General features: G+C 40.9%; 1 protein-coding gene and 1 long non-coding RNA gene across 3 annotated transcripts in view; one reads left to right on the top strand and one right to left on the bottom strand.

The window, feature by feature from the left end:
* DPP6 (dipeptidyl peptidase like 6) overlaps nucleotides 1–23,573 on the top strand; it is a 327,308-nt gene that overhangs the window by 155,844 nt on the left and 147,891 nt on the right. For both annotated transcript variants that reach the window (XM_026841734.1, XM_026841733.1), the window contains exon 4: nucleotides 23,374–23,468. In XM_026841734.1, coding sequence (XP_026697535.1) covers nucleotides 23,374–23,468 — 95 coding nt within the window. The remainder of the gene's footprint in view (nucleotides 1–23,373; nucleotides 23,469–23,573) is intronic.
* Nucleotides 17,232–21,714, bottom strand: LOC113476306. Its single transcript, XR_003397704.1, has 2 exons — nucleotides 18,575–21,714; nucleotides 17,232–18,068 (listed from the first exon to the last, which is right to left on the bottom strand). It is a non-coding gene; the product is annotated as an uncharacterized LOC113476306 (long non-coding RNA).

Below are 23,573 nucleotides of genomic sequence, written 5' to 3'. Positions count from 1 at the left end.
AACCAAATAATACTTGAATTAATGCATGTAGTATTTGCTGGAATAGAGCTGTTTTGGGGGATGTAGATTCCTGCTCTCACTGGAAATTGCTGCAGTCTGAACAAGCTTTGGCAAAAATAAAACGATTTGTGGTATGCTGTTCATGTGGGTTCCTGTCCAACTCCTATTATCACTGAAGTTATTAATTTTTCTTTTGAATTTAATGGGGAACTGGATAGCATTCTTCCTCATATTTGGCCTTCCTTGTCTGTTATGCCCATTGGGAACAATTTTAATACCTGTAATGAAAAGGGAGAGTGTTAAAGGGTAGTGCTGACTAAACATGTTCCCCAGCTGCCCTCAGCACAGCTGTCTCCAACTTCTCCCACCAATTCAGCTACAGGGGAAAGCAGTTGCAGGCAATATGCACCTTCACAAACACACCTGCCGATGGACAGGAGCTCTTCAGGTTGTGTAATTGGGGGCAATGATGCTCCCCATAACCACTCACTAGGAATAATAATTACAGAAATACTAGCTGCATTGCAGTTCAGAATTAGTTGCTTAGGATCCATTTTTTATAGCACTGATATCCCTAATATCCCTAATGAAGGAAGAGGTGTTTGATTGAGACCCCAACTGCATGTGGTTTTATGTGCTAGAGTACGAGGGAACGATAATGAATTAAATAAACTTTTGCAGGAACAGAAAATGAAGTATTTCCATGGAGCTATGTATAACATGCCCCTTTGATGAGTATAGCTTTACATGAATGTAAGGCATATTTTCCACAATACAGCGGTCTTCTGTGAAAAAAAAAAAAACAGTATTTCTCATGCTTTTCCAGTTATGATCACATACCGATGCCTTATACACTCTTATTAAGACTCTGATCTTGATGTCTTTTAAACTCTATCTCCCTACATTATGTACTCTCACTGACTCCAGCACAACTTAGCATCAGTCTTGCCTAATCTGAAATTGTTGAAATATTGTTTCTGTAAAGGACAAAGCACAAAGTAGTATTGTGCAGACTTGCACAGATATTTTAGGAGGAGTTGTTCTGTTGCTGTGCTACCCATACCACTGATACTGGTTTTAATATCTCTAGAGAAATTTTATGAAGCCAATAGATTCTGTAGATTTACCCAAGGGTGACTTCACATTTAAGGGCAAGACGCTAGTCTGCAATGTCATTCATCCAAGGACCCAAAGTCATTTTATAACATTAATTACCTTTCTACATTATAGTTGCTTTTCGCAGCTCTCTCCATCTGGCTAAGTGGTGAAATCTTGATTAAGGTCCCTGATAAGCAAGATGAATGACCAGTAGCCTGATTCCCAAGCACACATTCCTATTGGTCTCTTATTCTCAGATTTTAAAATGCAAGTGAAAGACTCTGAAAATGCCTAAACCAAACTAATAAAACTTACAAGAGTGCTGAAATGCCTTGGCAGAAAAATAACGTATTTAAAAATTGCACGTTTAAAATTGGATGTCAAAATGAGTTGATGTTTTGTGGGGAATCCACACAATTGTTAAAATATAGGTAGCTGTTTTCAGTCCTTCTTCCCCTTCTTCTCCTATTAATTATATGGAAAAATATCATGGTTATTCAGAGATCTACAAAATTCAGTCCTCTTGACTCTTCAAAGCCCTATCTTCTTCCTTTCCCTCTTTGTTATTGAAGAAGATGAGAGTTTGGTAAGCTTACCGAAGATGAAGTGTGTTGCATGTTTAGGAGTGTTTGAATCATGTGAGGGATTTGCTTCCAAAATAGTTCAGCCAGTAAAAAATATCTGTGTTCTTCCCAGTAAGGGAGCATCTGATTCAAACCTTCCATAGGAGCAAGGTCTTTCTTTTGACTTGAATGAGTCTTACAGCAAGTCTTAAAATAATAATTAAAAAAAAAAAAGTATTTCTATTCAGGATTCCCCTTAAAAATATGCTGAAAGCTCACTGAAATTGATGGGATGAGCTGATGCTTAAGCATTTTCTTGATTTGCAGTGGGCAAATGGAAAAATAACATATTTATGATGAATAGCTCTGTCATTCCATCAATCTCAAAGTAGCTATGGAAAAAAGGGGGAAAAAGAAAAAAGGGAGAACCAGTCTCAAAGCTGACATAACTACTTTTCCAATGCAAAGCTTACAGGCTTTCTCTAAGATTTCAATCACAACTTGTGGCTGGTTTGTGGCTATGTTTGCATCTTTTATATTGGAATTGCAATGTATTTTACTTAAGTGAGAGATGTGTCAAAGGTGGAACATTGAACCTCTTGGAATTTCTGTAATGCCACCTGTAATTTCAAATTCTGGTTTGCATTTTTATCCAGTGATTTAAGGAGAGGAAATAATATTTTGCTCAATTAGCTGCTGCTTTCACTGTCTTCTACTGCCCCAGCTATTGTTATTGACTCCATTAAGAGCACTCCAGAGGGGAGCAACGCATGTGTAGACCAGAGCTGATTGCTCCAGAGCTTGTTTCTAGTTCTACTTTCAGGGACTGCTATCACTTACATTTGCCCTGTAGCATAAGTAAACCCAGGATTTATTGTGAAAGTTTCACTCTTCAGGACATCTTAGTATATAGTAGTATAGTGTAGTAGGTATCTAGCAATGTAGTACAGGAAATTTAAGCTTATACTGGTGCTCAGACAGCATCCTTCTACCCTGCAGTCCAACTGCGAAGAGTCTGAACTGTGTCTCTGTTCCAGCGCTTTCCATCGCGTGCGTCCTCTTGCACATTGCTGCTCATCACTCGGTGCATTGCAGTCCGCACCAGTTCTATTGCCATCCTCCACTGTGAACTTCCCTTTCCTCTACAACTATAATTATGTTGTCCGTATGCTAAGCATGCATACAAGCTCCAATTAGCAGCTCATTTCGTACAGTGTATCTTAAATGTTGTATTTGGACATTTCCTCATTTGCATATCTTCCTCCATACACTGTCAAGTGTGTCCTGTGCCGGCCTTTTGTTAGCCCTCTCCCTAAGGACAGATGGCCCACTCGTTAGTCTAGTCTCTAACTGCTTAGCAGGTCTGCTCTTAAGCTCCCCATTACTTTGTAATTAGGCTTCACAGTTACAGGGCTTTTCCTGTAGTTTCTCTCACACAGGATTTTGCCTCAGGTTTCTGAAAAGCTTGCTAGGATGCTGCAATGTAATGGTGGACAAAAAAAAAGTATAAAGAAAGGTGCTGGCATTTCATGCTGAAGAACAGCTCAGACGTCCAATTTCTTGTGAAAACAAAAAGTGCTAGTCATTACCTGGACCTGGCCTGAGAAGCTGGTTGGGTTATGAGTGCTGACTTTGTGGCCCTATGGAGCTGCAGGGATTCCCATCATCTGTGAATCTGCCTCCCAGCATCTTGGGAGTACTCCTGCTTTTTAGTGGGGACGCAGCATCATGCCCAATGTCAAAATAAGCAGTAGAGACTGAGTCGTATACCCCACTTGTAAAGGCTTATGGTTATCTTCTGTCTTTGTAAGTAATGGCAAATACATTTTGCCCACATCGAAATGTTGCTACTGTAGTTAGAAGAACATAGTAGCAGCCTATAATGTACTGCCCATGGTTGTTTGGATTGACTGGATGCAGTGTGCTGTCATCAGTTACTTTTTGGAGGATGTTTTCCCAGCCTTGGTGTTGGCATCTTGCAAGACAGAGTATATGTAGCAGTGGTTGTTGCCAGGATTTTTGGCTCTGTGTTAGTGACTGGAGGCTCCAACTAGGAGTGCATCTTCTTTGTGCTAGACACTGGCCAGACACAGCAAGACAGTCCTTGCAGAGAGGTGGTAGCCAAATTGGAAGAATAAAGGTTGAAATGAAAAGCACAATATATTCAAGCAGTGAGGAGCACTGAGGTACAGGACACCAAAGGACACATTTTGGGGTCATAGGAAGTTGACTTAAAAAATTCTGAAAATCAAGCCTGGCTCTCCAAAGTCCCTGCCCACCTGCTTCACCTGCAACACTAACAAAATACTATTTATTCTTATCCAAAGAGGAATAGTGGGTAAATTAGCAAAAGGTTCCGAATGACATTTTCTGAAATGGCTTAGTTATTTGGAAACCTGCCACTCGGTGAGAGCCAGAATCATTGCGTGCTTAGCTCGCATCTGAGAATGGCAGCTAGGCTTTTATCTCAAAAGTCCTTCTGAAAAATGCATTCATAACTAAATCTAAATATAATAGAGTAATTCTTTTATCTTTAATACTGAAGCACATATGTTTTGTTGCATGTTTTACTAATAGCATCATAGAATCTCTAGGCTCTTTTAAAGTCTAATATTGAATTTAATGACCTAGAACTAATAAGTTTTATTTACCATGCTGAAAAAAATCGTTGTGTAGTAACTGAGGTAATTTATTTCAGTTTACCTTTAGTAAATAATGCTCAGATCAACAATAGTTGGATAGCCCAAATGCCCCCAAGTCTATTCTGTGCAGTGTAAATCCATTGCACCTTATTGATAAAAGCACTGATGCATTTCAAATGATGCAGATGCTTGTGGAGTAAATTAATTATTTATAGTTTGCTTTGCATAGATATTAAGAACTTTGTAAATGCTAATATTTTTCATTGTGAAAAAGATTTGCATTAAGGTACTTCTTTGACAGCCCTCAAGACTAAAATTGCGCTGCTAAACAGCTCTAACATGGTTAGCTGGAGTGCAGGCTTCTCTGGGCTGATCAACCACGGGCCAAAATGACTGACTGCTTCCAAGCAACCATCCAAGTCGTAAGGCAGCAGGAGCCTTTCCCTTGGCAAGGTTGGGCTGTTGGCATGAAAAAAACCCTCATCCTTTTGTTTGTCATCAGAGGAACAAAGTTGTCTTCCTTGGGCAGTGCAGTTTGCAGTCTTTTGTGTATTTGGTGTCTGCTTTAGGAAGAGGCTGCACCTCCATGCAGGCACGCTTGAACCCAGATGCTGTCAGATGAGAGCCACCCCCATGTGGATGTTTTAATGGAGATGGCCTTTGGAAACCCTCTGTTGTGTTTCATGAATACATGGATGGTAGTTAAATAAGCACAATTTTTAGGTAGTGTTGGTGTCAGAGGAAATGTCCATGTGCTTTAGAGATGGTTGATTACTGTTCTTAATCACAATGCCTTCATGAAGAGACATCCTATGTTGGCAAAGCAGAATAGAGAAGGGCTCATGCTCTGTCACAGCTGCCACAATAAGAAAGAAAAAATGTTAAACCATTTGAACCATAATTTTTATTTTAGACCCCATCCTGGATCATCTTCTTCAGAGATTTCTGCATACCTGTACTCTGAGAGCACTGAAGAGAAGTTGCCCTGCTCCTGACTTTCAGCTGCTGGGCAATTGCTGAAGTTCAGCAGCGACAGTAACCTATTCACTAAAGACAGAAAACCTGGGAATTAATGGCGTTTTAACATACTGTAATAAGCCATAGAGGAGAGCATTTCTGCCATGTAGCTGTTTTGTTCATTACTGGTAGAGAGAATGAAATGAGAAATCAATTTGGCCCTTTTAAAAATTAATATATTCTGCAGGAGCAAGCTGGAGAGAAGCTCTGTACCTTGGCTTTAGCAGCATCTCAGTGCCCCGCTTCAGCTTCACTGCAGCACTGGAGTTGCTGGTGGGGCACACATGCTGCTGTCAGACTGAGAAAATCATCCTTTGGCACGTACAGCAACATCTGAATTTGGAGGGAGATATGTACTGGAGAAAGTCTTGTTTGTGAAAAATATCATGCCCTAGAAAAGAAGAACTAACATTGTAACGGTCAAATAGAGGGTTTTGTTTGTTGCTTTTTTGAGTATTTTGATGTCTTGAGGAGGTCAAGATTTTTGTAAGTGCCTAACCGTATATTTAGGAGCCTCCATAGGTAACCTAATTTCTCCAAAGCCTGCTGGACTCTAACCGTTCCCCTGTGTGTCACCGACTGCTGTTGAGTTTTGTGAGTCAAACATCCTCCTGAGGTACCAAAATAAGTGGCCTCAGACATTCAATGCAATAGCTTTATATTTATGTCCCTGCACCATGCCAGGTTGAGTGAAGAGTCCAGTCCACAGACAGGGCTGGTGGGATTGAAGGTCACCTGAGAGAAATGAAATGAAAGGGAATGAGTGATGAGGAGAGCATTGGCAGTGTGACAGGCTGCAAAGTCACTCCGGGGAGCAAGGCAAACGGGGAGGATCCTGGTGGCATGCAAGGAGGGGCAGGAGCTGGAGTTGTGCAAAAGGGGAAAATGAGCCTGGAAGTCAATACGGTGATGTTGCCTGAGAAATGTCATAATGGCTTAAGATGAAGAGCTGGAAAACACATCCAGTTGCTAGGGTAATATTGAAAGGAACAATTAGCAAATGAAAGAAGGCTGGAAGAGGCAGGATAAGTCCTTTGACTTCTCTTCTCCTTCTTGTCTGGGTTCTACTAACACCTACTCCCCATAACTGCCTAATTCTGTTCCCACTGATTTTTTAAAACAAAGCAGGAACAGTAGGCTTCCCCCCAACAGGCAACATGATGGTCATACTCTCACATTGGACCAGCAAGCTGGTTTCCTATACTTTTTACAGCCATTAGCAAAAACAGATTGCCCATTTCCCTTTCAAGTCCAGCTCTGCTAAAATTAGTGCTTTTCTCTCACTCAGAAGCAAGGCAATGCCTCCTGCCATGACTATGTCTGCTAGCAAGGAGTAGCTTTGGGGAATAATTTGAAACTGCAACAGGTGTGTGAAAACTAGGACCACTTGGACTCCTTTGTATGTTAGATTTGTTTTCAGATTTGAAGCAAAAATCCATGGGAATTAGGTAGAAGCTGCCCTCTTTGCTCCTCTGCATCGTCATGCTTTATGTCACACCAAGGTGCGCAGCAGCGTTTCTGTGCTCTGTATTGCCGGTGGCAAATGGAAAGCTGCTAAATTCAGTGCTGAGTCCTTTTACTGTGCCAGCCAGGCAGACGTACTGCAACTGCACCCAGTTCACAGAGGGGAGCCTTTTGATTAAAATAAAGGAGAACAGCAGGACTGGAAACGGGAAGGAAACAGCACGCTGCCACAGGGAGCAGCTGCATCCATGGGGGACTTTTGAAGATGCGGCTCACATCAGCAGTGTTTCTGCTGCTGGAAAAAAAGAAATACACGCGGCAGTTCTGCCTATGTGCTTAACAGTTTGAATCCAGTTAAAAAAGGATTGGGTTTTTATCATCTAGTTCAAAGTGCTTTGAAATCAAAACCCACTGCTCTCAGAGCTGAAGGAAAGGCACTGGTTTTACCGGGGTTTAACTGGGAGAGGGATTAGGTGTTCTGTCAGTGGGTGTTAAAATATCTGGATGAACAACTAGAGGTACAGTGTGACACTGATGGATGTGCTTCCCCAGCTGACACCTGTAAGTGGGTAATGGTGAGCCCCTAGCTGTCCCCAGCTCCTGGGGAAGGGGGTACTGCTGTGACAAAAATTGCTTTTGATAAGCCTTTAAAAGGGTGGTCATAATTGCAGCCCACCTGGTTGAAGTTGTACTAAAATAAAGTTGTGGGCTTTTTTTCATTTGCCTCTTCGGAGAAGTATAACACAGGAGAGAGGAGGGAGAGAAACAAGGAAAACCATACTCCTGGGTGATGGAGCAAACTAGATGCAGCAGAGGGTGATAGTCTCTCTCCTTGCCCAGGAGCTGGCAGTGTCTCACCATGAGGAGAATTGCTTTGGGAGGGAGTAAGAAATATATTTCATTTAGATCCAGCAGTGCTCAGAAAATCTGGGTAGACAAGTGGGGAACTCAGTTTTGAACTGTAGGTAAAGAAGATCGAGAATGACGCATTGCGTGAATTTGCTGAAGGTTTTCCTATCAATTAGGCTGGTGTGAGAGTGGAAAAGTTTTGGGAAAGGAGCACCTGGGAGATGAACACCTAGGAAAGAAAGAGAGAAGAAATGAGGTGCATATTTGCAGGATATGCTGGGCAAGAAGCACATTCAAGGTAGGACTGTAAAGGGGTGATGGAGAAAGGAGAGGTCTTCAGGGTGTTTGGGCCTCTTGGTAAGCAGCTGATCCCAATTAATACATACAGCTTGTACCTTAATAGTGATTTCTAGAAGGTTTGTGTCTTTCAATACAGTCCGTCTTTAGGTGCCCTCTATTCTGCAAGAGGCAACTTTCTGACTTTTTTTTTTTTTTTTTTTTTTTTAACAAGGCAGTTTTCCATTTTTCACACTGCCCTGCCCAAATTTAATTACTTTCTGACATTTGTACTTGGTGCAAAGCACATTTTCCTAACTCAGTAGCTTTCCCAGAGCTTGCTCCACCGCTCTTGGACACTTGATGAAAATGGAGTCCTTACCAGAGATTAATTAGAGCAGTGTGTATTCTTCTGCGGGATTGCTGAGCACGCACACGACCAACGTGATCAAGCAATGCCCGTTTATTACAACTAAGAAAGCCCTTTTGTAATGTTCTCCCACACACGTGAGTAACATGCAGTACAAGTCCTCAAGACTGGACAGTTAACTTAGCCCGCGCTTTAACCCTTCTTATGATTGGATAAGAAGTGCCCCATCAGCCTTGCCAGGCTTCCCACCTTGTGTAAGTTCCTCTTCCATCCCAACCCCTTCCGGGGGTTGTTTGTCTCGTCGAGTTTCTCCCCCCTCATTCAGGGTCACATCCTTATCAAAGTCTTGCTTGGCTGAGGCTCTTATCAGTCTTGTTCTCATGCAGGATTGCTCACATGTCCATTCTCTCGCATAAAGCCCTCTAGAATCCCAACATTCTTCCACTTATTCCTTTTAATGAACATTAAATAAATATATGATGAGATACTATAATTTCATAATTTGGAGATGGGAAATACTGGTGATTAAACTTTAGATCAGATATTTGTAACTGAAAATTTGGCAGGCAAAGATTTACTTCTGTAAGAAGAAAGTCCCTGGTGAGTTTGGATCTCCTGACTGCGTTAAGCTCTTGAACATATAAGAAGCAGTACTTTTTTTCTTTTTCTTACAAAAAATAGTACCAGACTTTTATAATTCATTGAAATAAATTTAAAGTGAGATAATTATCACTGATCAAGGGCATATAATTATACTTTAAAAGGTAGACATACAAATCTCACATCAGTGAAAATTCAGTTAAGAACAGAAGAGACCAAAGGTTTGCCCAGCCCAAAATCCTGTTTCCATGAGCAGCAATATGTGCACAAGGATGAGTGAGAGGGCAGTGAGATTCATGCACTTTTTAGGTCAAGGAATTATCACATCCTCTTTTAGGTTTTCTATTTAGTAACCCCAAATGTTTTTCTCTTCCAAGGCACTTGCCAAGTGTCCTCTAGAGCCTCTTGCATCCACCATGTCCTTTGTCAACTGGTTTCACTGGCCTAAGAGCTGTTGCATGAGGAAATGCTTCCTTTTGCTTACTTGGGAGCTTGCTCCTATTTGCTTTGCTTTGATGGGCCTTAGATCAGTACTTTGGACCATCCTTGTAAATTCTTGAATGTTTTCTGTTTCTAATAAATAATTTTAAGAGAGGATGGGATGGGAACTATACACAAGGATTACAGAGGAATATCAGGTTTGGTTTCTCAAATGTGTTCAAATTATTTGCGTTTCATGGCATTTTAAGACAAGTGCATGCATGTAATATAATTTGTTTGACCTCAAAGAGAAACCAGAAGATTTTGCGCTGTGTTAAGAGTTAAAATCTATGGACCTGGTACCAAATTATACTACACTGAGTTATCATGATGCCATAAAATTATGCAATATAGGTCCGAACAGGATTTTCACACCTTTATGTGAAACCAGTGCTGGGTCTATGCACATGCTCCTAACTTTTAAAACAGATTACTTTGCTGACATCTCTTTCCATTGCCAGTAATGAGGAATAATCTCTGATCCTGTAAATGATCCTGAGAGAGAAGTGTCTGTGCATGCTGAGAAACAATCCCAGATTATTAGAGTATAACACCTCTTAAAAAACATTTCTAGTCTCATGCTTATCAGGAAAAGAACTCAAGGTAAGATAAGTATGAATAGATTAAAGAAGGAGAACAAATGCAAGGAAAAGGAGAATGGAAAAGAACTCCCTAGAGCATCCGATTGATGGAGAGAAAGAATGGAATATGTAGCCAGGTTTGTGTATGTATGGCTGTGCAGGGAGTTTGCCTTCACAAAACTGCCAGCTGGGTATGATGCCAAATTTTCATTTTTCTACTTGACCTAAAGTCCCAGCTTCTGGGGATAGGTGACTTAGAAAATTACTTACTTTGGTTTAAAAAGAGAATGAAATAAATCTTACAATTTTTCATACTCAAAGATATTATTACAGTTATATATAAATGGCCCTTCAAAAGCTAAACAGATTTGGAAGGTAAATGAAAAGAATCCAATGTTTAATTTCATTAGAAAAGATATTTTTAAAATATCAGATTCTTTTGAAGCCTTGTACCTGATTTGTCAATGATTAAGATTTGTAATAATTCACAAAATCTGAATAATCAGCTTCAAAGCATTTTCACTTTCCAGGGAAGACAGATTTCAGTTTCATGGATGGAAAAAAAAAGTAAACAAAGTCTAGTAAAAAGGCAATGGGAAATTTCAAAGCTCAAGCCAAGGGGAGAAAAAAAAGTTTCATCTCAGAAACAATTTCCCCATAAAGGGCAAAATTTCAGATGTACTGGATAAATGATGGTTATTTTGGCATGCATTAGACCTGGTGAAAAATCATCTGTATGTTGCAGGGGTGGTAAATCCAGTAGTTCAAAGAGACTTTGGGCTCATTGCAGTTATGTTTAGTGTGGTCGTTTATGCAAAGTCAGTCCAGGTGCTGCTTGGAAGTGATGGCCTTGCCACTCATGCACTGTAGTAATATCTGAATAGTGTGGTACCTTCAGGCGGGCTGAGAAGACCATCAGGTCTTGGACAAACATATAAAATCCACCATTTCTGCCTGGAAAAAGTGTCCAGAAATTTTTCCAATGGTCTAATTTATTATCTAATAAACACTTATTCTCTGCTCAGCAGTCAATTTTCCCATTTCCTAGTGGACAGGAGCCCATACCCAAACCCTGCTCCTGCAGCTGGCAGTGATGCTCAGCCGGCTGGCAGTATCAGCAGGGAGCGGAGCCAGCGGGGGCTGAGCTGGCCCATCCACACCATAATGGGGTTAATGCACATATGCTGGGCCACGTGAAGCTGTTCTCAGTGCTGTTTATTATTGCTTCAGTTGATGGACTGATTCATTTTGCAAGACGTGTTTCTTGGAAGACCTGTGCATAAGCCAGGACTCTTATTAAAATTTTTAAGGTATCTTTTACTTCCTTATTCTCCTTCCCAGTGGGAGTTCAGGCTGTGAACTGTGACATAAAAAATGTCCTAAACCTTTTTTAAAAATATCTCCCAGAGTATATGTGTACGTATAGATATTTATTCCATATGTTCTGTATTTTCCTTCTTCTGGGTTTCAATTTCAGGGGTGGCATTTGTGAGAGCTTACTGCTACCTTTTATCTTGAAGCATTTAGCTGATACCAAACTCAGTACCATACATAAGATATATCCTTAAAGCAAATTAACCTTTAACATTTTTTTTTTCTATTTTTAGTACCTCACAAAGGAAGATATTTTTATAAATAGAATTATATATCAGTAATTGTAATATTCCTGGGTTTTTTTTCCTAATGGGCACAGAATGGCTAATATGGCTAAACTATCAAGCCAGAATAGTATAAGTATGAAAAACAGGAGAGAGTTAATTAGAATTCCATATTTTATATTTGCTTTCTTTCTGCTAGGGCAGGAAACAGAACATATAATTAATTTTCTGGTGCAATCAGGGGAAACAATATTGGACTATATTCAGGAGACAACAGTACTGAAAATAGCATGCTTTTATCCAGTTTGAGGGACATTATTACCTTGTTCACTACAGTGAGTTTGGGTTGCTCCATCCTGAAAAGATAGATTGTACTGGGAATAGACATGATCCAGAGAAAGATAAAGGCCATGACAGGAGCATGGAAATGCACAATAAAAAGAAGAATTGCCCTGAGTAACAAAGAAATTAAGTAAGAATAGAAAATAAAGAAAAATTTGAAGAAGTCAAGTTCTTCTTATTGAATAAGGGCATTCTTTGATTTCATTGCCATCTGCTGAAAGTTATTAACCCATTGAGAAGATACTTTTGGACAAAAGGTTGTCCAGAATTCAAGAAAGGACCAGTCATTCTTTTGTTTGTAACCATTTTTCATCCATTGCACTTAATTTTCATCCATTGCATTGTTCATATTGGCTCTTTTGCTTCAGCACCTGCATCAGCACATTTGCCCTTTTAGCAGCCAACCACTTCTAATTCAAGAGCAAAATCACCCAAGACAGTAAATTATGAATGATGTCAGTTCCTTGGTGGAGAGAGAAATAAACATAAGAACAAGTGAAATAAGAAATTCAGGGATCATTTATAGGGTTTGGTATGGGGCTCCCTACAGGAGCTGCCCCAGTCACTGCAGGCAGATCAATCTGAGATGTTATTTACTAAGATTGCACTAATTTTTTTCATTGCCTTATCAGTTAGTTTAAAACCAATGGGATTGTATATATGATTGCAAACTGCTCCTGAGATAGCAGTTCCCTTGCAGTTGGGTGCAGGGAGCCTCTGTTCTCCTCGAAGTAATGTTCCTTGCCAAGCCCACTGCCCAGCATCTCATCCAATTATTTATTAATGGTGCTTTCCAAGTGTTGAAAGTGTTTCCGTCGGCTCTGTAATATGGTGCCCTCTTGTGACCAGTCCAAAACCAGTAATCACACACCAGTAACCAAAGTGTGTAATACGTTGGTTTTCATGTCTTACCTACATTGATTTTCAAAAACCTGATGTCTGGGTGATGGCCATGGCTCTGCCAAACCCCTTTTACAGTGAGACTTCAGCGCAGTCATACCTCACCAGACACATCTGAAAGGATGGAGTAGTGTAAAAGGGATCGTGAAATATTGCACACAAAGATAATTAAACCTTTATCCAGATCTGTATGCACAGCAAATATGCTTGTTAATAATCAAAGATGTCATTCAGTCTGTCCTGAAATTCCAGTGTTCTGCCCACGATAATAATAATGAAAAGGAAAAAACCCTACTACCCTACTTTTTCTTTCTCTTCATCGTGTACACTAACAAGTGTAATTTGGTTAGAAGCAAAGAGGAGGAGTCAAGGAAATGCACAGAGGAATTAAGAAAGCAAGCTACGGGGTCACAATGAAAATTTATTAATGGATTCGTTTTCTTCTTAGTGTCAAATGGATTATTACATTTATGTGTAACACTTTGGGTTCTGTGCTTGCCTGTGTGAAGCCAAACTAAATGAGGCAGATTAGGTCCGGTGCATTTGGCAGGGAAGAGGGAGGTCGCTGACCAATGCTGCTCTGGCCTGGGGGACAACCAGAGAGTGCTTGGTGTGAGCGTACCTGCACGGAGCAGGCAAGGTGGGGATGACCAAGCAAGAATGGTACCTTTGGCTCTCATATGAGCTAGCAACTACAGTGGCAGAAGCCCTAGGGGTTTTGTACTCCCAGTAAAATCTGTGCCACTGTGTATTTGGGGCTGCACCGCCCATGCAGGTCACACTGCGGAGCTTGTCTGCGCCTTGTTTTGCTGTTCAGATGCATGGTGAGACCATAAAAAATATGAGGGGTGTGAATAAAGGCATCAGAGACCATTGCCTGGGAAATTAGTTGTTTGGGGTTAAATTGCATTTGGCCTGTGCTGAATGTGGGAAATTTCTGGCAGGGAATCAAAGGGACAAATATAATCTAGTATCTCCACCTATCTGGACACGGGTAACCTAGGGGTCATCAACACTTTTCCTGCTATAACATCTAGGGTTTGAAGAGCACATGGCAGGCATAAGCACATCTGAACATGAAAAGTAGATGGTAGAGAATTTTTGAGGAAGATTTCTCGGCTCCGGAATATGCCAAAGTCAGCTCAGTGTGGTGCAATGTCCCCATGCTGCTGTCAGTCATTACAGAGATAAACTGAGGGCAGCAAGCAACAAGATGTACAATTTCACTGTTGTTGTTAGGATTTTGCAGCAGTTTTGTAATTGGGATGTTTTGCCCTGTAAGGAGTCAAAATATACTCCAAAGGATTTTGTATTCATTTTTTTCCTGATTCTAGTGTCTCTCCCTCCCTCCCTCCATGTATTATAATAGCAGGTAGAAGCAGGGAAGAGGAGTTATTTGAAGTTGTTTCTCACACGGACTTCAGCATTTCATGCCTGTGCCAGTAAGCCATGATCTGAGCCTACAGAGTTCCCAGATAGGGGCCCTTTGAAGCAGAGTTCAGTCTCGCAAATGAGAAGCAGCAGCAGAATTGTCCCCAGTTTCAAATTTGGGACTGAAATTTCAAAGGTGTGCTCTGCCTGGATTTCAGGCTTGGTGTTGAGGTCTTCTCTCAATGAGACTGAATAAGTTTTTTTTTTCAATTTGGGTCTTGAAAGATATGGGATTAGACAAAAAATAGAAACAGACTGGCATTACTCATTTTTACAGTTTTAAGTTTTCCCAGAATTCAGCCTTCTTCAAGATTTTGTCAAATTAATTTACAAGCCTGCTAGAGATGCACATTGATATGGGAATTTTCCTGAGCTATAATTGTGTTTTGTTTTACTGGTACTACTGTAAAAGTGCCATATTGGTGCACCAAGTGCAACTGCATTGAGGTGATGAGCAATTAAAACCACTTATTGCATAATAAAGCACATTCTATGATGTTGCACTTACTTAATGTACCAATGCAATGTGTTACACAGCATTTAGCTAAATTACGGTAAATCACCTATTTAAAGAAGTTTTCCTTTCAGCCTCTCATCTGAAAAAAAAAAAAATGCTGGAAACAGTAAAAGGATAATGACCCATAATGCCAGAAAGATAAAAATGGGATTTCAGTTGTCTCCTGGAATTAAAGGCTGTAGCAATGTTGTTAAAGGCAAGCTGTTCTCCGTCCCCTGTTGCTCCCTTGCATCAGCATCATGAAGTGTAACAGACTCCTTACTTATTTCTGCATTGCAGAGTATCAAGGCTGAAGAGAAAGGAGTTGCTGGTGCGGGCAGGTGCATTGAAGACAAAAGGCAGGGTGGTGACAGGGGGCTGTGATGAGTAATGAAGTGCCAAGGTCTACAGGGACTGTCCTAAGGACCAGCTCTCACTGAGGGTGGGGTGAAGCTGTGGATATGGAAATGGGGTTTCTTTGCTCTTCACCAGTCATGATCCTTGCCTCCCACTCTCTCTGTTATCCCAGAGGCAGACTACTGCAGCACTAGGGGACAGGGGACAGGAAGCCTTCCCTTCATTTTCTCGCTGGGAAGCAGCTCAGTATCAAAACAAGCTTGGCTTCTGCTTTAGAGAGGGAATTTCAGATTCAGATACATGCTATAAATATCAAATAGATGCACTGCAGTATGACTTGAAAGAACAACAGATCATAGTATTAAATGCATCATCACAATGGTGGTCTTTTCCACCTGAATTTGGGATTACACCTGTCTGGACACTTGAAAAGGCTTCCATCGGGGACTAGTTGTGCTTTTATTTTGCGTTATGTTCTACGTGGTTACGTTTTACAGCAGTTAGTGAGCATGCATGGTCCTAGCATTTCTTGAACATCTATTTCCTGTGCTTTTCTGAGGAGTAAACCATACCTGCCCAAGGGAGTGCAGGTCCTGGGAGGATCGTTTTCATAGTCATGCAAAGGTATGTAACTCCAGTTAGGCAGATGTTGTCCTCAGTGGGTCAGTAATCCCGCAGGCCGACTAATTAAGATACAGTTTCCCCTTCTATGAAAGCAAAGTAAAATAAGTATTTCTCTAAGCCTGTATGTGCTCATCCTTGTGCTCATATCATGCTCAACTTTCTTCCTCTTCTTTGGTGCTTCTTGTTAATGTTTGCCATTTTTTCCTCACAGGTTTTATTTCCTCTGTGAATTTACCCTGTTTTGTTATTTTGCTCTCTGCTTCCACTATTTCCCAACGCCTTGGGTTCTCTCTCTCAAAACCCGTCTCTGAAGATAACAAGTCTGTGCTTCTGCTGCATCTGGCAGGATTAATATTTTTTTTTAAGGTCTTGGCCCCACGCACAGCAGCCTGTTAACCTCACCTTGTCTTATTTCCTCCCCTGTCTTGCTCAGAAAGCATTTTTTTACAGGAAATCCTAAGTCCCCCCAGTTTCCTTTCCATGAGACTCATGTGAGCTGCATGGATGGCTGTACTCAATGTGTACGTACGCCTTGTGCTTTGCCTGTGTGATGGTTTGACTCTGGCTAAATGCCAGGTATCCACCAAGTCGTTCTATCGCTTTCCCCCCCCCCCCTTTCCCCTTGTTTTCTCAACAGGGTAAAGAGGGGAAAGAAGATAAACTAACCCTTGTGGTTGAAACAAAAGCAGTTTTAATATAAGCAAAGCGAAGCAAAGGTCTGCATGCAGAAGCAAAAGCAAACAGATTTATTCTCTCCTTCTCATGGACAGGCGATGTGGGGCCTTCTCAGGAGCAGGGCTCCCATAGGGTGCCCCCACCCCCTTCCTCCTTTCTCCCAGCTTTATCCTGAGCAGACGTCACATGGTCTGGAATATCCCTTTGGCCAGTTCGGGGCAGCTGTCCTGGCTGTGTCCCCTCCCAAGACCTTGCCTACCCCATCCCACTGAGGGGGGAAATGTCAGAAAGAGCCTCGGTGCTGTGTAAGCACTGCTCAGCAGCAGCCACAGCACCAGGGTGCCACCAACACCCTGCCAGCTCCCAGCATCAAACACAGCACCGTGAGGGCTGCTACAGGGGAAAAACAATTCCAGTTCAGCCAGACCCAGTACAGCCTGTCTGTGACGGGCTTGTCTCTCCCCTCAGGGCTCTGCTGCCCGTGGGCTGGCTTGCAGGGATGAATGCTGGTAGTCACAGCGGTGAACACTCCCTGCTGCTGAGCCCGCAGCCTGCCTGGGTACCCGGTTCAGTCATGATGCTGTTCCAGCAGAGACATATTGTATTTCAGTGTGAACTGGCAGCCTCTCCCAATCCTGCAAATGTGGGTAATTGCTGTAAGCCAGTGTTTTTCTTCCTGTGTGCCACAGGTCGACTTTCTAGAGGCAGACCCTTCTCTTTGGCCTCAGTGTGTGTGTGCTGTGGCATGCCCAAGCCCACCCGAGGAGCACCCACTCCTTTCCTCACCTCTAGTCTCCATCCACTGTGCTGGGGCTCACTTGGCCTTTAGGAAAACTTTCTGGAATACTAAAAAGCAGAAGATATTTTAAAAAATTAATTCCACTGCCTCATCTTCACATATTTTTCCAAATAAATATGATTGTAGTGCATGCCGTTGACAGTCTAAAAATACCAACTCTGTCTGAAAAAACACCTGTCCTACTGTTGCAACCTTCCTGCCTGTTATCTTGTTATCTGGTAAGTGCTAACCAGTTATGTCTGATCAATACCTGCCTGGGAGGACTCCAAGAAACCCTCAGCTGATTCAGGCACTGCCATTGCATCAGCAAAGGGGTGTCAGCCTGGCTGAGTGCTAAGTGATGCCCTGCACTGCAGTGGACAGTGCTGCAGGGCTGGTGGAAGGCTCATCCTTCAGATGTAAGATAAAATCCTAAAATTCTGACTGCTTTGGATCATTAAAATCCCCACAACAGCTTTTTGGTTTTTTGGAAGAGAGAAGGTGATAACACCAGGCTCTTGACTTGTTTCCAGCTGCAGTAATTGGCTTCTTGGGGTTGAATAGAATATAGTGGAAAGCTCAGAGAACTCTTTCCGGGTTTCTAACACCACTGTAAAGCCCATCAGATGCAAACTGCCTGCCAGCTGCCGTGGGTCATGCCCGAGGTCAGGTCTAGCAAGGACCTTCCTACAGCAGCAGGGATGAGAAATAACAGAAGAGTTCCAATCCTCTCTTGGTGGCCCTGTGACATTCGCTGTGCCAGCACAGAGCTCCATCTCAGCAGTGCACATGGCCTGGTGCAGTGTGACCTCGGTCCCCAGGGAGCAATGCAGGCTCTCACGGGGCATGCTGCCTTCTGCTCTCTTGACACAGCATAATCTGTTTGCCAGCCTTGTCAGTCATGCTGGTATCCGGAGGCTCATTTAGCTGAAAGGGTTCAGAACAACTTTAGGATTTAAATTTCTTTTATTCACCAATCTCCCTTAATCTTAGGGATTGAGAACAATAATTCCCTCGATGCTGACTTTCATCAGACCGAGACTCATTCAATTATCTTTCACGTCTGTTGATCTGATACTACAGTACTTGAGAAGTTGGCTTTTCCTTTGAGTCTGTGGCTTTAAATGAGTGGAGTTGTCCTAACAGTCCTGATACTGACTTATGCCTTTCATTAACTTTTACTACAGACTTGATGCATGTGAATTTTATAACTATTTTCCCTCTGTTTTTCATTCATCAGTTGCTAAACTGATAGAAAATTACTATTTCATTTAAAATTCTTTTTTACATCTGGATTTAAATTCTCATTCTTTCCCATCTTTTATCACATAGTTCTGCTTTCTGCTTTCCATAATCTCAGAAAAATAATGAAAATTCTCCTCAAAAGCACATAGGTCCTGCTATTATAAACCAGTCTCTCTGATGGTTTGTACTTAGTCTCGTCAGAGAAGCTGTACAGCAATAAATTCATGAGCACTGACGCTAATGCAAATCTGTGTTCCTGTAGGTGGATGTAATTCCTTCAGCTTCTTTGCACCATCAGCACTCAAACTTAGTCTTTCTAGCAGCAAAATTGTCCCAGACCTTCTAGTCCACTGTGATGAGCTATTTATCCTCGTGCCCAGTCTGACACATAGCAATGTAAAAAGCTGTGTTGACTCAGACAAGAGCTAACCACAGCAATAGCTGATGCTGTGTTGTACTTGAGCCTGGCCCCTTTTAGAAGTCCATAATGAGGCAGCCCTGCATTAGTGATAATAGATGATATATCCCACCTATTTCCTTTAATATTTGTCAGTTTATCAGTTGTCCATGAATTTTTGTGCTCCCATGTTTTAAATCATGGCAAAGGAACAATGCTTTCTTTCTCTCTTGATGGTGTCCATCATTTTGTTGGCTGTTTAGGCTGCCTCTTCATATTGAGCTGATGATTTGGAGTCCCAAATGATATTTGTGATGGCCTTATGATCTTTCTCCTGAGTTTCAACTGCCAGTTCCAGGTTCAGCACCACAGCAGCACCAGTGGGCAAGTTTCCAGAGACCCCATGCCTTTTCTGATGGTAAAACCTTGGAAAGGGTTTGCAAGGTAGCACACCTGAAAATGCAAAACCCGCATTGGGGCCACAGTGTATAATGCATTATTTTCTTAAGAAAAATCCCAACATTTTATCTTGTTTCACCCTAAAAAAGAGGCCAGAGGGCAGAGCTGCCTGGCTAAGTGAATCTACATGTGTGCTGTTCCTGGTGAGAGCTCAGTGACTGCAAGGGACCTGAGCTCTCTGTCATTAGAACCGTTTTCTCTGCTTGCATATTTCCTGACTGAATTAAAAAAAAGCTGTGCACAAAGAATCTGGAAAACTCTGACACTGCAAGTATATCATTGGTCTTGGGTTTTCTGATTTCATCTGTTCTGCTTATCAGATTTTTAAAACCTTCTGCCAAGGCTCTTCCATTCCTCTATGCTGACTCTGTACAGCACCAAGGCTGCTCCATTATTTCTAGTAATCACTGCTTTCTGTAATCAGTCACTTTTGTGAGCGTGACTACATATCTGTGTCTACACTCACAGACACGTAATATGTTCTACCAACCAGACAATTTCCTGGAAGTTAAAAGAAGGGGAGGAGCTGGCGAAGTGAACTCTGATGTTAAAGAAATAGAATAAATGGCTTTATGCCTGAAAGTTACAATTTTCAGCATCATTTACGCTGAACAGCAACCCCAAAGAAAGGCAAGTATAAAAAATGAGATGCAGTGATGACCTTTATCAGCTGTGGTGACAACTATAAATCAGGCTGCAAATTCTCATCAGCTCGCTGGACAGAATTCATTACAGACAGAGATTGCTGCATTGCTTTTTGTCTTTGATTGAGGTATGTCCCGTTTAAATAAATGCTCTTGCACTGGAACAAATCACACATTTCAAAACAGAAGTCCAGAATATTGTCATTGATTCTTTTGAGGACTAAGATAATACGACTTACAGACCATCTAAACCTCACAGTGTTTTGCTTGGAATATAATGCAGATCAATTTGTTCTTCTCTTAAGCAGACCAATTTTCTGTTCATTAATTCAGATGCTGTGTTGATGGCTTGTATTGAATATAATAGCAAGATTTACAGCCCTAACATACCAGCACTGCTTCATTTATTCTTCCTTATTCATACCAGAAGTACATGCAGCAGATTAGCACCTGATTTCAAACTTGTTACACTTTAACAAATAATGGGAAAGTCTTTCATTTTCTACTTCCAACTATGGAGCAACTTTTACATAATCATCTTGAAGTTTCACAGTTTATTAAAATGTTATGTTGTTTTGGAGTGTAGGGAGCAATAAAAGTTTAGAGCAATATCGTTATGGGCTGTAATGTAACTTCCATCAGTTCATGTAATGCTCAAGAAACAGCTACCAAATATTAACAGCCCCACAGACTCATTAGATTAATAAGCTACTTTACCTGTGTACTGAACTTTGAGCTGAGTTTCATTGCTAGTTTTTTTTTCTGTAATTAGGAAATACCCTGAGAGTCTTACAATTATCCAAATGCTTTGCTGGCCATATTTAAAATGTGATTTTTCTGTCTAGAACTTAGTATGTATGTAATTGGAAAACATTCTGTGTTACTGACATAAGGTGATTATTAAAGCAGTAATCTTTTTCAAAATGTCTGATAATTAGGTAATATTCTGTCTCTCAGTTTAGTTATTCCTGTTCTGGAATACCTGAAAGTAAAAATTTGGACTGTGTGCTTTCCTAATACAACAAATGATGCTTCAGCGTTAATGGCCTAAGGATATAAAGGCGAGGAAGCATTAGTACCTTTTGTTGTATCATTTCCTAAATTGTTCACATGAAAGCATTTCTCAAGGATCTGGACACAGAAGCTGGAGGTTAAAATTATAAATCAGTCAGTCATGAATCAGACCTCAGAGATCATCTCTTCTGTTGTCTGGCCCAGGACAAGAGTAAATGCTCAGGGAGGATTTTAAAACGCAGGTGAATTTCTCAAGATGATAACTCAGGATATTCTAGTCCCTGACAATTGCAGATTCAAGGGCTTTCTGAAAAGAATTTCCCCTCAAGACCCATAATCTTTGATGGATTTTTCTTAAATTTTTCTAATTCTTGTTTGGACCCACATGCCGTCTGGGCATCTGCTCTACTCTGGGACTGTGACTTCCACAGCTTGTTTACTTTCTGTGTGTACCTGTCACTGGCTGGTGTCATTTAGTGCCTCCCAATATTTATCTTGGAAAAGACAAGGAATGAGTATTCATTATTTATCTTCTTCATGCTGCTTATGACTTTTTTGACTTCTGTCCTAGTTCTGTTCAATCAGTTCTTTCCCAGGTTTAAAAATCTTAGTTTTTTCAGTCATAAATTGTATGAAGCAATATTTTAAAGGCCTGAATATAATCAGACATGCTTATGAAAATGCCATACCCTTGGACAACACTCCAGAAGTAATGACAAAAATTTTAGTAATGACAAAATTTTAATACTGTTAAATCCAAACAGGAACTTCCTTCATTACTCTGGTCTCAAATGCAAGTCTTAATCTACTTCAGATCCTGCATTTTTTATTCAGGATCAAAGGTGTTGATAAAATTTATTCCATAATTTAAAGAAAGAGATGCTTTGAGAGCTTTGCCTATGAGTCTGAAGGGCTGCTGCTGTGATTTGCACACTGAGAATCTTAACTCAGAAATCTTGTTGTTTGGCAAGGATAATTTGTATTGCAGAAACAGTTTTGCCTCACAGAATCTTAGAAATTACCTCTTTTTCCTATGCTTACATATAAAACTGTAACATGTAGGAGATTATTTTTTTTATTGATAGTAATAGGTAGAGTGTAGAAACTTTTCATCTGCACTTTCAGAGCATTTTACACAGATGGTTAATGACTGCGGTGAGGATTGTCATCATCAGTTTAGAAATAAAAGATGCCTAAAACACGGATAAGGAAGAGTATACTAGGTCTGTACACCAAAGTTTTGAAAGAAGTGGGTCTATGGACCCTGTGTTGTCCCAGTTACCCAGAGCCCGGCAGTGCGCATCTTTCTGTGGTTACAATGAGTTGAGTTTGTGTTTGTATGAATCCTGCAGGATATAAATTCACCTTTGACTTATCCCAGGACAACCCATGCGTAATGTTTAACCATTCATATGTCCCTAACATTTGTGGGATGCACCATGATAACCACACTGGGGTAGTCATAGTAAAGGTAGGCAGTGAGGAATTGTTTCCCTAATGGAAACTGGAGGCAGAAGCTCAGTAGGATCCATCAGTTCCCAATCTTAGTTTAGCCAGGTTGCAAAAAAAACCATTAACCCTACTCCTGTGTCAAGAAAAGCTGCTGAATCTTTTAATGGCAGTGTGCTTGAGATGTATGTTTCATGTTTTATCTGTGGGGCAGTGCACGTAAGCACTTGAACTTCAGTTTATGACATCTGACAGGATGACAACCCTTTATTGTTGTAATGTTTTTCATCCTGAACCTTTGACCTGCCACCCAACCCTCATTTGGAGTTTCTTTCATATGTCTACCCCAGCCTTTCTGTCGAGTAGGTTTTGAGCTTTGAGAGCTGGGGACTATCACCTGCCTGTACAACAGCTACCAGAGGGGATTCTTGTCCTTGTCCAGACGTCCTGAGTGCTGGAGTAGTCCCAAAGTGCAGTAGGGACAAGCTGATTAGTCTTGTCCCATGTGAAAACGGCAATTTCTTTGCATGCGTATCATTCTGGTAAAAGTTTGCATGGCAGAGTTGTAAGATCTGCACAGTAATAGATTCCAGAATCTGCTTTGTTAGAGGGTGATTTGCCTTTAACTTTCAGAGACCTTCTAAGCACCTGGCTTATTAACCTCCTACAGACACAGAGGGTCATGGAAACCTTTAAACATAAGGAATGTTTTTCAACCTGTTTTTTTTCTACACTAACAATATAGCAAGTTGTGTATGTACATTCAAAACAGGTCATCCTCTTGCATTCAGCTCTGGGAAAGTGTAGCAGAATAAACACATGAAAAACATAAAACATGTTGTTTAATGACTGTCCTGGAAGCCACTTCAACATCACAGCAATGTGTGTTAAAAAAAAAAAAAAAAAAATCTCTGTTCTTTAGGGGAAGTTCCCAGCAGTACTTTTGGTTCAAATCGATAATTAGGTTCTACGCAAACAGACAATTTCAGATTTCCTTAATGTTCTTTTCTTTTTCTTCTTGCAGATAATGAATTCATTTATAGAAACCAGAATGGCACAGTGATTCTGAGGAATGTCGAAACTAACAATTCAACAATATTAATAGAAAACAAAAAAATTGTAAGTATTTCGTATAATAAGGAGCAGAATTTCACAGTTCTCTTGCACTTGGATCAGTAAAGCAGAAAATGACTTGAGTTTCAACTTCATGTATTGTCAAGGAAA

Source organism: Athene cunicularia (genome assembly GCF_003259725.1).
Source record: "Athene cunicularia isolate RWA chromosome 2 unlocalized genomic scaffold, athCun1 chr2_part1, whole genome shotgun sequence".
In the NCBI taxonomy this organism is placed as follows: Eukaryota; Metazoa; Chordata; class Aves; order Strigiformes; family Strigidae; genus Athene; species Athene cunicularia.
This window is presented reverse-complemented; position numbering and strand designations above follow the sequence as displayed.